Source organism: Plutella xylostella, chromosome 23 (genome assembly GCF_932276165.1).
Source record: "Plutella xylostella chromosome 23, ilPluXylo3.1, whole genome shotgun sequence".
NCBI lineage: Eukaryota > Metazoa > Arthropoda > Insecta > Lepidoptera > Plutellidae > Plutella > Plutella xylostella.
In genome coordinates, this window is record NC_064003.1 from 2,990,938 (window position 1) to 3,007,553 (window position 16,616).

The 16,616-nt window shown below is 34.6% G+C and overlaps 1 protein-coding gene across 1 annotated transcript in view; it reads right to left on the bottom strand.

Annotated features, from left to right (window-relative positions):
• The window catches only part of LOC105388201, a 64,065-nt gene that overhangs the window by 33,221 nt on the left and 14,228 nt on the right, over window positions 1–16,616 (bottom strand). Inside the window, exon 2 of the mRNA XM_048629364.1 lies at window positions 5,330–5,658. Coding sequence (XP_048485321.1) covers window positions 5,330–5,563 — 234 coding nt within the window. The 5' untranslated portion in view covers window positions 5,564–5,658. The remainder of the gene's footprint in view (window positions 1–5,329; window positions 5,659–16,616) is intronic.

Genomic DNA, 16,616 nt, shown 5'->3' on the forward strand with positions numbered 1-16,616 from the left:
AGCTATTATGAGTATGTACTGGTAGGCAGACAAATAGAAAGGGTAAGCTAATCAAAACCAGGGTCTAAGATAATTTAGTAATTCATTATTTACCTACTTGGCTATAACCTTAAATAAATATGCAGAGAAAATCTAAAGGTTTAAGTCATGATGATTATTTTAGCAAGATTTGATTATTGGTGTTGGCTACTATTATAATATGAATTATGGTCGTTGGCAAAATCTATAGAAATTTGGGACTGTTTATTGGATCTAGAAATTAACTACTTGTTCCATTGTTACTACAAAGACTATGTTTCGTAACAAATTCTTGAAATTTAATAACCCATAAATAATCAGAGAAATTAAAATTAACTAAACAAAATCAACAAACTAAAATTACCCAGAGTAATGCGGTTTATTATGTGTTAATTAGGGGTTGGGTTGCGATTCTTAAATATGTTAGAATAATTGGTAGTTATCACTCATAATATTATAATGCTAAAATTATAAAGAAATAAATAAGTAAATATAAGTAAAATCTAACAGTAGCTTTCCCTAAGAAACCTTCAGGATTTAAGCTCAGAAGGGCAGTGATCCTGGAGATTTGAGGGTTTTATCATTTTCATCGTGTGCTGTCGAGTTAAGTAAAGCTAAGAGACCCTACATCTCCTGAACGAGTTGGCGGGATGGCGTGATTTCTTACAGGTTAATATGTGGGGTCTCTAAGCTACAGGTAGGTGGAATTTTCTTATAAACTAAATTGGATCATCCTTCCTAATCTTTACATGAGCCGTCCCACTAGTGGAATGTTGTGTAGTAATTCTCATATTGTGTAAACTAAGGTTCATTGAATCTAAAGGTCCAATATGGTTGCATTTGATTCATTGAAAGGATTGATGAACTTGCATCTATTAATTTCAATTTACCTTCTTAAGATTGGCTTACTTAATATACCGTTCATCTTCCTTGGCAGTGAATTGATTTTATATTTTACTGTATTTTATGTGCCCTTATCTTATAAATAAATAAAACTGTGTTTATATAGGAGATAGGGTATAAAATTATAATATATTATACAGATGACGCAGGCATATTTCGGTATCTATTGAACTTAGAAGACTTGATTACTGTTAATTCTTTGTTAATATGGGTTAAATGGGATAATATCTTCAAATTGAAATAGAAAAGTTCACTTTGTATGGCGGATGGCGATATAAATAGGTAGTAAATGTGTTGAAGAATACTATTTGATAATTCTACGATATAGGGACCTGGCATGTTTTATGTTGATAATCGGTAATATATTAGTCGTTTGTTAAATTACTATACTTATTAGTTAGTTGCTATTTGGAGAACTGGTGTTATTTGTTATAGTATGAAATAGGTAAAGGCGCTTAAATTTATAAATCAGGGATCATTAGGAATCATAGTTTTATATATCTTTAGAATTAAAACGGTTAATTAAATGTTGGACAACAGAATAACGTACATGTACGGCCTTCCCATTACATAAATATAAATTTATATATATATATATATATATTTGTACATAGACTATATACATCTAACCTGACTGACTATGACTATTTTTACTATAACAATTCTTACATAATTATTCAGAGATTGATGATTTGGGTTTGGATGAGAAGTTGATAATACCTATTAAACAAAATTAAAATTTAATATGTTCATTGAGTCTGATGGTGGCATAGAAGCACCAACTTTGTTCTCACTTTATACCTTATCATTTAAATAAAATAAATACCTTCAATTACTTATATCATTAGAGTCAAATGGTTGGTTGATGACCATAGGAGCACCAACTCATCTATATTTTAACTAAACTTCCTATATGATTGATTAAGACAAAATACAGTATTTTCATAGTACATAACCTTCTTACTACTAATTAATGAATTGAGTTGATTTCTTATCAGCTTGGGTAAAGGAAAGCAGTTGCTGAATTGGATTCTTCTTTATATTGATCTACTATATACAAGAGGACATGATGACAGTTATTTATTGATAAATGTTGCACTTGTGCTGTGTGAGACCAAGAGAAGAGGGAAGTCCCGTCTCCAACGGTCTGTAGGAATTCCATGGCGGATACAAGTCAGCATTGATAAAATATTAATTGTCACATAACTCTGAAAGCTACAATTTGAAGATACATTTGAGGGATTGCCCTTGACACAAGCTGAAATGGGAGAGAGTAATAATATTTTAATAATATCTTTTATTGGAAGCTATTGTACTGTGAGGTAATACATAAGTAGACTCAGGAAATATCCGTGTCGAAAAAATGCATTAGTAGACTCAGGAAATGTCCGTGTCCAAAGTGCATATATAGGCTCAGGGAATATCCGTGCCAAATAATTATTACACATTATATTATATATATAAGTAGACTCAGGAAATATCCGTGTCGAAAAAATGCATTAGTAGACTCAGGAAATGTCCGTGTCCAAAGTGCATAACTAGGCTCAGGGGATACCCGTGCCAAATATCTATTATATATCATTAGCATCATCTGAATCCCAATCAATAGATCTATGTCTAAAGATTGACTAACTACTAACAAGACCAGTTTGAAAGGAGCCAGTGGGCTAGAGAGGTAAATGGGTCTGGCGGATAGATCTGGTCGAACTTCATAGGGTGTGCGAGGTGGGGCATACCTTCCTTTCAAACTACCAAACTTTTTTATACATCATTTCATATACATATTCCTATATACTATTTATTTTAACTACAAACCCTTTTATAACATAATTTTACATACGCATTCATATATACCATTTATTTTAACTACAAGCCATTTTAGTCCATAATTTTATATTTATTTTAATAAATTTTGTCTTTCTAAATCATAGTAATATTAAGAAATAATTATTGGTTGTACTTTGTTCTGTTGTCTTAACAAATAGATAGGCTAGGTATTATGAGCTAGGCTAGGGATTCTCTCAACCTCCTAAAAGAACTTGTGTTACTGCGGCAATGTAGAGTCCTAACCACTAGACTAGACGATCACGCATTGGCCAAACGAATAATGCAAAACACATTTAGCGTTATGTTCACTTCAGTTAGGGTTGTTAGGGCGGAAAAATACGTAGCGATTAGGCAGCTTACGTAGCAGTTAGGTAGTTTAGGGTTTAGCCGTGTTTGTGTAGGGGGGGCATTTTACACCGTGGAGTGGAGAAAGAGATTTGTTCATCCGTAATTCTATTGCATTTAACAAGATATTAATATACACAGGGTGCTCGAAAGCAGCTTTCTGAAGTGACGCATCATTTGTGTACGTCCGGCGCACCCTGGGCATTCAACCACTGACGCTAATCTGACTAGGCGATCTTTTCATAGCAGCAGTATCAGCAGATTTTGATCATGCTCTTTAGCCAGTCTATGAAATGTCTTACATAAACATTCAGCGCATTCTTCGTTAGTTTCCATTAAATGTAAAACATTTAACTAGCGACTTTAAATAAAAACGCTAGGAAAAAAATCGAACCATTGAGTTTACGTCTGCAAGCTGTTACTTGATAAATGTCCGTAGACAACCATCCATATTGTCTTTGAGAAATGGCCGCTTGCTCCCACTAAGCGATCTTGCGGCCAGCAATAGCGATCAACGAGATAGCTTTCTGTACCGGGCGGTGTCACAAAATGAATTAGCTCATTATTGGCTCTTCGCTTGACTTTGTAGTGTAACTATAGATCAGTATAGGTGATATAGGACAGTATAATAAAGCGTAATAGTGCCACAGTACAGTCACTTCAAGTCTCCTTCTGAAAACTCTGTTATTTCAGGCTCAGTGGAGTTATCGTTAAGTTATCGTGAAGTTAAAAGTTCAAAACGATGTAGCATTTACTAAGTAATTAGTATCAAAATCAATATATTTTCATTCCGAAAATCAAATAGTTTGCGATAGGGGAGCAGTAACCTCACATTGGCGATAGGGGAGCAGTAACCTCACATTTAGAACCATTATCATTCAGTACAATTAACACAATAACCTACAAAAATAAACAGTAATTAACCTAAAAGTACGTACAGCCCCAAACCCAGGCACTAAACACGAGCCAATCATAACTCCAAACGTACACGCTCATGAACCCAATTACACGACTGCCACTAAGCATGGAGTTCCCCTCATTGGCGCACTCGATCCACGATAAAACACCGCCACAAATTAGTAGCAACATTTCCTTGGCAAGAAGAGCACATTTACGCCAGCAAATCTGCCCATAAAGCAGGCCTGGCCGGATCTAGTGCAAATGAAAAACAATAATGAGGTGATTTGTCTCGCGAGCCAGTCTCACGTCCAAAAGCCAATTTCTTTGATCGCCAATGTACTGTGTACTTTACTTAGTCTGCTGTTAAATGTAAAAGGCTTAAGGGCTAATGTGTTTTGTAATACGGTTTTTTTGTATTACGTTTGATGGCTCTAATGAAATTAACTGTTATCGTTACGTTATTTTGGGTTTAGTGTATTGGCATCCACGACCGAAACCCGATATTGCGTGAATCTAAACTATCTAAAGGCCTTTACCTAGTGGTTTATATTATGACGAGTGTTGATATCTCTGAAACACTATTCCCCGATTTTTTTACTCACTTAGGCGGGGTATTATTATTTGTATTGATTGCTTGAATTGATTTATTACCTTTATTTTTAAGTACCAATAGGTACCTATATTAAATAGCGATATTTCCAACATCGGCTGTTCCTCCAAAAGAATAATGATATTACATAGGTAATATCATTATACTTATTTACTTAATGTGCCTAACCATTGGTAATTTATAGCTTGGCAGTTTGTAGTGTAAAATAAGTGTTTTCAAACACACATAATTCACTGGCAATTCGGAAGTTCGTCCGCGGGTAAACCTTACTTATTTATCGGCCGCAGAAGCCATTTATAAAAGTCCTAACTTTTTGTAACTTCTCGTGACAACTTATTTTATAATGATTGTAAGATTGTATTTCCGTGCATGAAGGCAGGAGGTAACAAATATTATAAAAGCCTCGCTATAAAGGTTGGATGAGAAGTGAGACGATATAATAAAGACCTTTGTAAAACAATAATTATACTCGTTCAAAAAAGTTTAGTAAAAAAAATATCAAGTTGGTACCTACTTAAATTTAAAAATATATAGGTATTGTATACAATTATCACAGAATGAAGCAAAACCACACACAACCAGTTATAGCCCTCTGCATCCGACATAGGTTTAAGCCTATTGACTTATGTTTTTGCCATATGTTTTTTCTTTATTTTGTATCTGTCATTTAAAAAGATAAAAACCGTTATGATCTAGATCATATCCAAATAATAATAAAAACCTCACCTCATAATAGCTTTGAACGACGACGGCTCGGAAGACAATCGAAGCGTCTTGCACCCGCGTCTCTAGCGGCTTCTCAGCATACTTCGGGCACGAACTGTCACACACTATAGTCCCGCACAACCACAGGGCCACCACCAGCAGCCGGCCAGCAGTCACTCGGCCCATAGCAGTCACTTGGCCCATAGCAGTCACTCGGCCCATCGCATCGCGCGGGAACAGAACCGAAGCAACCATCGTCGGAGATGTGAAGCGGTCACATCCTGAGCGCTCTATCTCAAGACTCTGATGTGCTTCGTCTTTCGTTTTCGCACTCTCTTCTGGGTCATTTTCTGGAACAATAGAATTGGATTTTGAATGTTTTTTTAGGGAAAATGCCTAAACTTGTCATAATAATTATAATAAGTAGAAAGTAACTAAGTATGAGTATTTTTGGGGCACAATAGTTTTTTTTTTCTTTCAACCATTAAACATAATAAGCCACGAGCTGTAGACGATTAAACGACTGCTAATATGTAATAAACGAATCATTAATGTTTTCAATTTGTATGTAAAATAAAAATATTTCTGAAAAATTCAATACGATATCAAAAGGTAAGCAACTAAGTACGGAATAATTTTCATTTTGTAAATAAAAAGAGATAGATAACCTTATTCGTATTCAAATCCGGCAACAAAGATTAGCATACGGAATCAGCCAACCACATGCCAAATGTAGGCAAAAACATAAGGAAATTAACAGCTGTGCTACAATAATGTAGGTACATTGTACATGTAAAATAACGAAAATTAGTTCTGTATTATAAATATTTTTCGCTGAAAGAAAGTAGGTAAAAATGCGATTGAATGTTGGGTAAGTCGGACCCGGAAAGAAGTGTCAACTTTAGGCTGTGTCCGCACCGCGAATATTTTTCCGCGCGGAATTAATTCGCAATTTTGTAACACATCGAAACTGTAGGAGTATCCGCACTTGCGGAAAAAAAATCGCAAAAAAATCAACAGGCGACCTTCGATCGCGGAATATAATTCGCGCAGAAAAATATTCGCGGTGCGTGCGGACACATGAGCCAAATTACTACCTAACAATTGATGAATAATACAAGGATTAGATTGAAAAGCTATGTTTTAATTTGTTTTTACTATATTATAACAAATCTTTTCGGCTCTTCCATACGTAACCCATTTTCTTTTATAAAAATGCTAGTAAACCAGTGGTTCCGATTTTATTTTTCAACTTCTGCCTTATTATTCTGAGGTTTTCCCACGCTGTACTTAATCCAGACTTAAAATAAATAATTCATTTTCCATTACGCGCCGTGCTGTGTAAAAACGAACACGAAGAAAGGCTTACGCGGGGAAAAGGTAAAATAGACAGGTTCATTTCAAGTTAAGTTGTTATAAGCTGGCTAAAATACACTCACGGGCAATAAAATAGTTCCACTCACAAAATCCACAAGGTCCACCAACCCGCACTTGGCCAGCGTGGTGGACTAGACCTAAACCCTTCCTTCATTGGAAGGAGACCCGTGCCCCAGCAGTGGGGACGTAATGGGTCGTGATAGACTCACAAAATGCCGACACCAACCGACCTCAATTTCTTCAAACATTTGATTTAAAATTTGTACAAAATATTACCGTTTTCTGTTTGTAATATCCTGATGCTCTGTTAAATGTACTTCAATGTTGCAGATGACGGCATTAACCTAGCCTTTTCCGTTAAAGAGTAATTTGGTATTTTTCTCAGCGGAACCTTTTCATTGCCCGTGAGTGTGTTTTAGACAGCTCGATAGTTACATTGATACGATGGTACCGAATTAATAAATATCATATTTATTTAAAAATTCCATTGGCCACAAAACATAATATATTATATAACTTAAGTAGCCTACGAGTTTTTTAGATTTCTGAGAGAAATAGAATAGATTGGGTTCTAAGTTGGTCCTCGTGCGAATATCTTAAATTTTATAAAAACTGTGAAATCTCTAAGTATAAAGCTATTGGATTATTTTCAAAGTTTTTCTACCTCTTTAGTATTTGTTTGCCACTTGTATAAGGATCTAATGTAAAATAATCTAACGTTTCAGATTTTTAGTTCGTTAAAATACGCACCATTTTCAGTTACACAAAACCATTTTCACGCGACCAGTTTCAGGCTGAAATTTTCATACAATATTGAATTCAATTCCATGTGCAGCGATGCAGTAACTCTTTCACTAATTAAGAGAAATGACATACATTCAGTGGACGCGAAAAATGCCTCCAGTTATAATTTTGGATATGAAAATCGTAGGTAGATAATAAAATGCATTTTATATTCTTTCCAAAATGAGATATGTGATAACTACGATATCTAATATACTTTGCTCTGAAAAGGGTGTCTAGGCAATTCGTATGGAACCTTTAAAAAAATCAACGTGATTTCTACAAATCAGGTTCTTATTAGCTATTAAAAATAATGAATATACTAAGGAAGGGTGACTTGCTCGAGTATTTAAATATACAATTGTTTTGCTCTGACACTATACTGTCAAAGCAAGCGAGCAATAGATTTAAATAAGTTTTGAAGTCAACTATCGTGCAAGTAACCCTAAGATTCAAAAGCTTCGTATAAATAAATAAATCAACCAATCAAAAGTCCCTAAATGAACTAAATAACTCATGAAATAAAAGAGAAAAAAACAGATAATAATCCGACAGCATGAGCAGAAAAGACCTGTGGAAGAGCCAGACAAAAGTGGTCCACGGTTGACATAAAAACTGACAGAACTAGATTTGAAGTCTTTCTAATTTTTCCAACGAATCAAGGTTTTTTTTACCTTTTTTACGTCTTTCGTGATGACAGGTGACAGAATATAACAAGGGTTAACTAAACGAATCTCTCTTATTAAGGAAAGCAAACGAGAGAGTTTTTTTTATTCCGTTTTGTTCCTCACAGGTCATAATTTTTCGTCACGTTTTCCGTAGCTTATTTTTTCTCGCATTTCTTCAGACATGAACTACTGTGTTAGTTGTTTTCGCCAGAAACGTATTTTTTAGCGTTTGTTGCTTAAAATTCTACATTCTAGATACTAGGTATTGAGGGGAACGTTCAAAAAATTTAATTAGTATGAAAAGTGCGTGAAACGTGGCAGCTCGGGGAAGAACGTTTTTAAATAGAAGTTATGATTTTTTTTTCAATTGTCTGCGCTAGTTGTTCTTGGGATGAATTTTACCACACTTTTCATACAATTTCCACAAGTCCTTGCCACTCACTACAGCATCAAAATGTATTAAAAGTCATGGTTGCTAGCCTTCGGTTGCCCGTTTTACGTCGAGCCTAAAGATGTGCGAGGTCAGTCGCTGCTGCACGGGATCATTATCGATATAGATAAACGTCACTCTATTGCGATTCGACATAAATACAGCGCTGTGATTGGAACGCGTCTAAAATTAGTTTATCGACGACGTCTATAACAGACCCGTGCAGCTGTCGCAGCAACGGTAGCATAATGACGTTATAATATTAAAATCAATCACAGCAAGACTGTACCATGGCCTTTTTCAGAAAGAAAAAAATACAGGACCGGAAAATTGTGCTTACAAGTAGACAAAAGGTTCTGAATAAACTTAATGAACTAGTGAGCACTAAGCATATTTTGAGAGAAGGTAAAATTTAATAAAACACGTTCTAGGTAAATTACAATTTTTTGGAAGCTTTTTTTTCGTCTAGCAATTAGGAGAGCTTAGGTTCATCAAACTTTTTTTATGTATTATTTTTTTACTTATAAATTGTAAAAAATATGATGTTGTAGATATAAGGCATTAAATAACTATTATACTATCATTATAAATATTATACCTTCACAAATAAATAAAAAATAGTCCTATAATATACCAAATATAAATTTACTAGTGACTTTGCGATAAATAAGATAAATTATGATCGAAGAAAGACGTAGAAGAAGAATGTTAGAATAAAGTATCGCTTATAAAATTATATTCATTTTATGAAATTTTATGATGTAATTGATGGTAGGTACTTGAGCTATTACATAAAAGTTTCGTTCAATCGTTCATCTTTATTTTTTATACCTATAACATATTAAAAAAAAAAAAAAAAAAAAAAAACACGCACTCACGCCTTGTACTAATGTACTCCCTTGCGGGGTAGGCAGAGGTGCATTGCTGCACCCACTTTTCGCCAGAGTGTTATGTTAGTCCCAATGTAATAGGGGGCGGGCCTATTGCATAACATATTATAAAGTTAAAATTACAATAATTACACAATTGAAGGACGTACCTACTCAACTTTATGCTAATAAGTATAACACAATTTAAACTAATTTGATAAAAATGTTGATACCTAAAACTGTGTATAACTTACTTAAAACTAACAACTCATAAAACTCAATTTAGCTCAGCTCTTTTGCAGAAATGAAATTTTGTTCGGAGAAAACGTTTAGAGGGAAATAACGAATTAAAATTTAAATAGTTTACGGCTTGTTTCGCCTTCTCTTACATGAAAACCTAATTAGGAGTGAAATACAATAGTCTAATATTAATACTTAAGGTATATCATAAAATTATATGAAATTGGTTGAGGTAACTGTATTAAAGAAACATGGGGTAAAGGTTTGTATTTCTTTTTCTTTTATAAGTTTGAAAGGCGGCTTTAAATGTGAAATTATCACGAGAGTTGTATAATCTATCTATGTGGAGTTTTAAGACCGGCTTTAAATTGAATTGCCTTTTATTTTCAACTATTCATAAATTTACGAATTAAATATATCTCTAGAATTTAAAGACAGAACAAAATAAAGAGAACGTAGTATGGACCTGCGAGCTATCATAAGGCATAATGCTACGTGTCATACAAGGTGCTACGATAAACCGTAGCATTGCTACGAGTGCTACGACATACTACGGCATCGGCGTAGTATGCTCAGACTGATCATTGATCAAGTAGTAAAATGAGGTTTAAAACTTTTAGGTATGTACAATATACCTAATAATAATAATTATAGCTATACAAATTAACGCTTCCACGTTCATTACTTTTACTGTTAATATTGTATGATAAGTAGGTACGTTATTATATCTCGAAACCAAAATATATTCTTAGTTAGTTTTCGGGCAGAAAACTTTCATCACTTCCATTGAAATATAGCCGTCTTCCCAAGAACAACAAAGGGTATTTTTTCCCTTCACTCGACACGCACCCAACAATATAATATTGGAATGAATGATCTGACAAACGCAATACGCAGGGAAATATCAGAAGTTCCTGATTCGATTATGAAAATGGGAAGAGGTTTTTTTGATAACTTTTTTTGGTTTTGTTTAACATGGTTGGTTGTATTAGGTACTTATAAATCAGATTGAAAAAAAAAAGATATAGTCCTCCCTGAACTTATTTTGTATAACTAGCAAGGTTGCTAAGATGATAAATCTTTTTATACAACATTCTAAGTACCCCGATGAACTTAAAATATCAATTATCCGTCCTATTTTTAAAGGTGGTAACCATAAACTACCCACCAACTACCGCCCTATTGCAATTTTATCTTGTATAAATAAAATAGTGGAAAAGGCAATCACAGGTCAAATACTTAACTTCCTTACTAAGCATGACGTCATCACATCCGCCCAGTACGGTTTCCAAACAGGTAAAAGCACCTCGACACTACTGTCTAAATTTTCAAACGAAATAAATAACCATTTAAATAATAAAAGACACGTAGGCGTGATCTTCATAGACTTCAGGAAGGCGTTCGATACTCTTAATCATGAGGTCCTCCTGAGGTCTATGGAGTCTTGTGGAATACGCGGGAAACTTAATGACTGGTTCAAACAATATTTAAGTGGTAGAAAATTATCTGTAAAGGTGAGTGATTATACTGGGGGATGTGAGGACGTCAAGTATGGTGTGGCGACCGGGTCAGTGACCGGGCCGGCGTGCTATATTATGCATGTGAATAGCATGCCAAATGTAGTAAAATACTGTAATACTTATATGTTTGCCGATGACACTTGTTTGGTCTACGGTCATAAAGACCCCTTGGAAATACAAAAATACCTACAAATTGACTTCGACAACATCACAAGGTGGGCCCATGATAACGGCATTATACTTAACGTAAACAAAACAAGCGTCATCCATATTTGTTCAAACTACCTAAGAAAAAAAGATCGAGATAAGCAGCTGATTGTGTTGGGTCACTCCTACGACTGTCTACATTGTAATAATAATATAAACTGTACTTGTCAAGCTATACAACAGGTGACTGACTGTAAATATATCGGTATTATTATTGAGAATAACTTTCATTGGAAAAAACATATTAACTGTTTAATAGATAAGCTTAGAATTCTGTTAGTAAAATTCCACCAGTTAAAGTACTCAGTTCCACGTTCTGTCCTTTATTGCCTGTATTTTGCCCTGGTAGAATCTTTAATAACTTATGGAATAACAACGTACGGTAGTTCTTTTAAAACCTATATAAATAAAGTTAAAGATATACAACGACGATTTCTAAAGATTCTATTAGGTAACAATAAGGAGGACAAAACACGTGTTTGTTTAAACAATGTAAAATTCTACCTGTTGATAAAAAATACTCCTTTGAAGTTGCTAAGGCTGAGTATTGGCAGGACACTTTTAAATCTAAACCTAAATCCAAAATTAATACGAGGAAAGTAACAGAGGGACGGTTGTTTGTACCTAAAGTTAATAATGTATATGGTAATCGAACTAAAGAATATGTTGTGCCTAAAATATTTAATGTGATGTCAACTTTAACAAAAGATGTTATGCCAAATAAAATCAGAGCTAGAAACACTGCGCTAAAAAACCATTTTTTGCAAATTTAGATCTTAATCTTAGTGTTGCTAAGTACTATAAGTGTTAACATGATATAAGTACCTACATAAAATTTTGTGGATGTACATAAGTAAATAAGAAGCGTTAATTAACCCCGAGAAACAACTGTGTTGTTTGGGGTATCATGTATACTGTGCACTTTTTATGGGATTAATAAAAGATTTATTTATTTATTATTTATTATTGCTATATCAACAGTATTGTTGGCTGGGCTTAAACATCAATGATAATTATGTACCTACCTACTTCACATTAAATTTATAAAATAACTATTATACTCATTTGTTTAAAAACTATGGAACAGCTTGACCGATTTCCTTAATTTTGGTTTGTAATTATTCCTGGGGCTTTAGACATATTAAAGAAAGTAAAGTTTAGTCGGATGACAGAAATATGATTTATAAAATTGTTAAACAATTAAATACAAAAAAAATATATTCACTGATCATTATTATTAATATTAAATCAGTAGCTATAAGTGTGCCTCTGTTGATCATTATCACTGTGTGTCTTTCTGAGGACACGCACATGACAAACATTGAGCCCACTGTAAAAAAAAACACGCACTCACGCCTTGTACCAATGTACCTACTCCCTTGCGGGGTAGGCAGAGGTGCATTGCTGCACCCACTTTTCGCCAGAGTGTTATGTTAGTCCTAATGTAATAGGGGGCGGGCCTATTGCCATTATACGGGCACATCCAAGACCCGAGAACAAATATCTGTGTTTAAACAAATATCTGCCCCGCAGCCGGGAATCGAACCCGGGATCATCGGCTCAGTAGTCAGGGTCACTAACCACTACGCCATTCGGTCGTCCACTGTAAAAAGAAACCGATAAGTAATCGAACGCTGCTATTGTTGGATACATAGTAAATACTTAAATATAATCATATAATTAGGTACACACAAGAATGAACTAAACACATTCTCTTGCACAACAAATCTCAATTTATTAAGCCATTAATTATTACTAATTCGCCAACAATAACACGAACGGAGTTGAAATTACCCAAGTACCAGGAGCTCAGATCACATTAAATAGATTTATCGCTCCCCGGCGACTCCGAATAGTAACTGGTCTTGTCAAATAACGTCCTGATTGTGCGGAAACCGAATAATCTTTGTACATTTACGCTCACATAGCTTGACCTCGAGCACTATCTCTGTTCATAAAGGTTCACTTCCGACGAGCGACACTGACGCGGCGACGGTAGATTGTTCGAACGAAGCGTCACAGTGAAGATTACTCTTGCTTGTCAAAAAAGCATAAAACAACGCGGACTTGATGCAAAAAACGAACAAACGAAAGCTTTCATGCAATAGATGTATGAGAAAAAATCGAGTCGTAGTTAACGCAGCAACGCTCCGAAATTTCGTTTTCCGTAGGCTATACCTAGGCTAGAGTGTCCCTCTAGGACAGTGTTTGCAGTCGAGCGATGTGAGCGAGTGCAATGTCACACTTTTATCACGTCATTTCGCATAGATCTTACCTAAAGCTGACATCAGTGATATGGCCAGTGACAGTTGCAATATAAGTTGCCTTGGTGTTTCCTGAGGTACAGGTTCATCCACAGTCGATTGACTCATGAAATTGTTAACCAACAGAATTTTTTTCCTAACGAAAGTTTTGCCCATGGACTTGAAACATTCTGCAGACTAACAGTTGATGGTTCAATCAAGTGCTGATGAATCGTTTTAGTCTCGAATAGAATGAATAAGCGGTATTTTCTACTTACTACCGCCATCGGTAACGAATAACGAGAGGTTCTGAATAGACATTTAGTTATGATTGATTGCCGTTCAAACACCGGCCGCGCTGTTTTGAAGCCTTTTCCGTGACGAGTTCTCTATTATAAAGATTTAAAAGGTAACTAAATGTAGAGGTAATATAATTTTGAATTTGTATAGTTATGACTACGGCGTAGCATTGTAGCGCTACGACTCCGTAGCCCGACCGCCGTGAACATAGCAGCAGAAGCAAATTTTTTGTATGAGTGAATTTGTTTTCATGATCATGAAGAAATAAGAAAAAGTAGCAAAATTCTGTTATCACTACATGCTAGGGGATGCTGCAATGAACCTATATACATATTACACATTTAACAGTGTGCTCGAAATTAGTCAAAATTATTAATTATAAGGACACTCAATACGGCCAAATATTATTCATGATTATGAAGAAATAAGAAAAAGTAGCAAAATTCTGTTATCACTACATGCTAGGGGATGCTGCAATTAACTTACTAACTACTATTACACCATTCAGAGTGCTCCGGCAGATTAATTACATTACAAGTTAATGTCACTCATTAAAAAAAAAATTACAACTAAATCTACCCACATGAGTGTGTAAATAACGGATAGACGATGGTAAATACATTATAAATCTATATATGTCATCTTTGTGTTTGCTCAATTGACTTCAAAATAATCAATCAAAGAGAAAGCGCCTGAATACATTGTACAGCAAATTGCGCAAAGAAGCCGTAAATTTATCGTGGTGTAATTAATCTCTCGGAGCACGTTGGTAAATGTGATATATGTCTATAAGTTCATTGAAATATTCTCTAGCATCTAGTGCTAACAGAATTTGGGTAGATTTGCTTGTTCTTCAAAATCATGAAAAAATTGTCGCTCATATTTGCGGTTATGTCGCTATATAATGTAATTGTGACGTAATTAATCTCTCGGAGCACGTTAGTAAATGTGTTGTATGTCTATAAGTTCATTGAAGTATTCTCTAGCATGTAGTGCTAACAGTATCCCGCCACAATGGGTTATTTCTTCATAATCATGAAAAAATAGTCGCCCATATAGGAAAATATTATGTTATGTTAATCAAGTTAAAACTTGTTAAGAACTAAATCTACCACTCATCGAGTGTATGTAATGGATAGACGATGGTATATAGATCGTAGCAATAACTACTTTATGTACGTATATGGTCAAGGGACTTCAAAATAATGAAAAGTGTAAGCATCTGAAATATGTATTAAGTAAGTTGTCGGCTAGGGAAGAAAGTGAAGGAATTTTTCACTAACACAATTATCAGCACCTCAGCCCAGTTGGTTACAGCCTCGAACTAGATCCCTGTGGTCTGTGGATCGAATCTAACTAAAGCAACTAAAGATCTTTTTCTTTTTTTTATTTTAATGATGGTTACTTTTAAAAATACATACAGTAATGAATGTAACCAGTTATATTACAGACTTATTTTGGGTTCTTAATATGTAGGTAAATAAAAGATGCCAAGACAAATTTATTTTATTTTAAGTATACAAATCCACATTAGAAACTACATCAACACAATCATGTTAAATTATTTTATATTGTTATAAGTAGGTATGATTAAAATCACAATGATATTTCTAAATTTATTATTTATCAATCAGAATATGGATACAAGTAACAGTTAAAATCGATAGCTTGAATTATATCATAGCTCTTTTAAGTAAGAGCATACTTTATTAAATAAAACAGAATAAAATGTGATCTACTAATAAACCTAAACTTAAATAGAACCTATAAATATTAAAATATATATAAATAATATAATTGTTACGTTCACTTCACTCTCACTGCACTAACTCATTGTTACTACTACTCGACAACAGGTGTCGCTATTATTACCGCTACTCGGCAACAGATGGCGCCATGTGTCCAAAGAGTTAAAATAAATACAGCTGTTTTCTCTCTCTCTCGGTTTTATTTTCTAGTAACTGTTAAAATAAAACTTAGAGCTAAAAAGTTTTCTGGTAGTGATTCTAGGATTTTTAAAAAGTTGCCTATCCAGGTTGTCTGTTGATCAAAATCCATTTAGTAGTTTTGTCGTCACATTCGCTGGGTACTTCGACATGTCGATGTTGCATCGTCATCTTCACCCAGGTGATCTGTTGGCAAGAAACGATACATTAGTAAATAGGCGTGCCAAATAAATAACATTGCTGTGTGAACTAAAAACTATAAAAGTTTCAGTTTTCTCGCATACAAAGTGGCGCCTCTAGCGGAAACTATCATGAAACTTTTGACAGATAATCTATGCAGGTGACAGAAGAAAACAAAAATTTTTTCGGTTACGTAAATTGCAAAACCCGTACTAGAGGCCCTGATACAGCTGGTCCACTGCGGGTTGGTAGAGAGGAACAGATCACATATCTAGATGAGCTAAATCTAGATATGCAGGTTTCCTCACGATGTTTTTCTTCACCGTAAGAGCGATGGTATACATTGTACTTAAATTCAAAGAACTCATTGGCACATGTGGGTGTTGACCCCCGTATCTCTGGCGTGAGAAGCGGGCGCTTATCCGACTGAGCTACACTGGTCTATCAGTTTCAATATCATTTAAATGACTTTATTGTTTTAAAATAATGTATTTCTACACTTACCTTCTCATTATAGAGGCATGGCCCGGGGGCAGCGGCGGTAT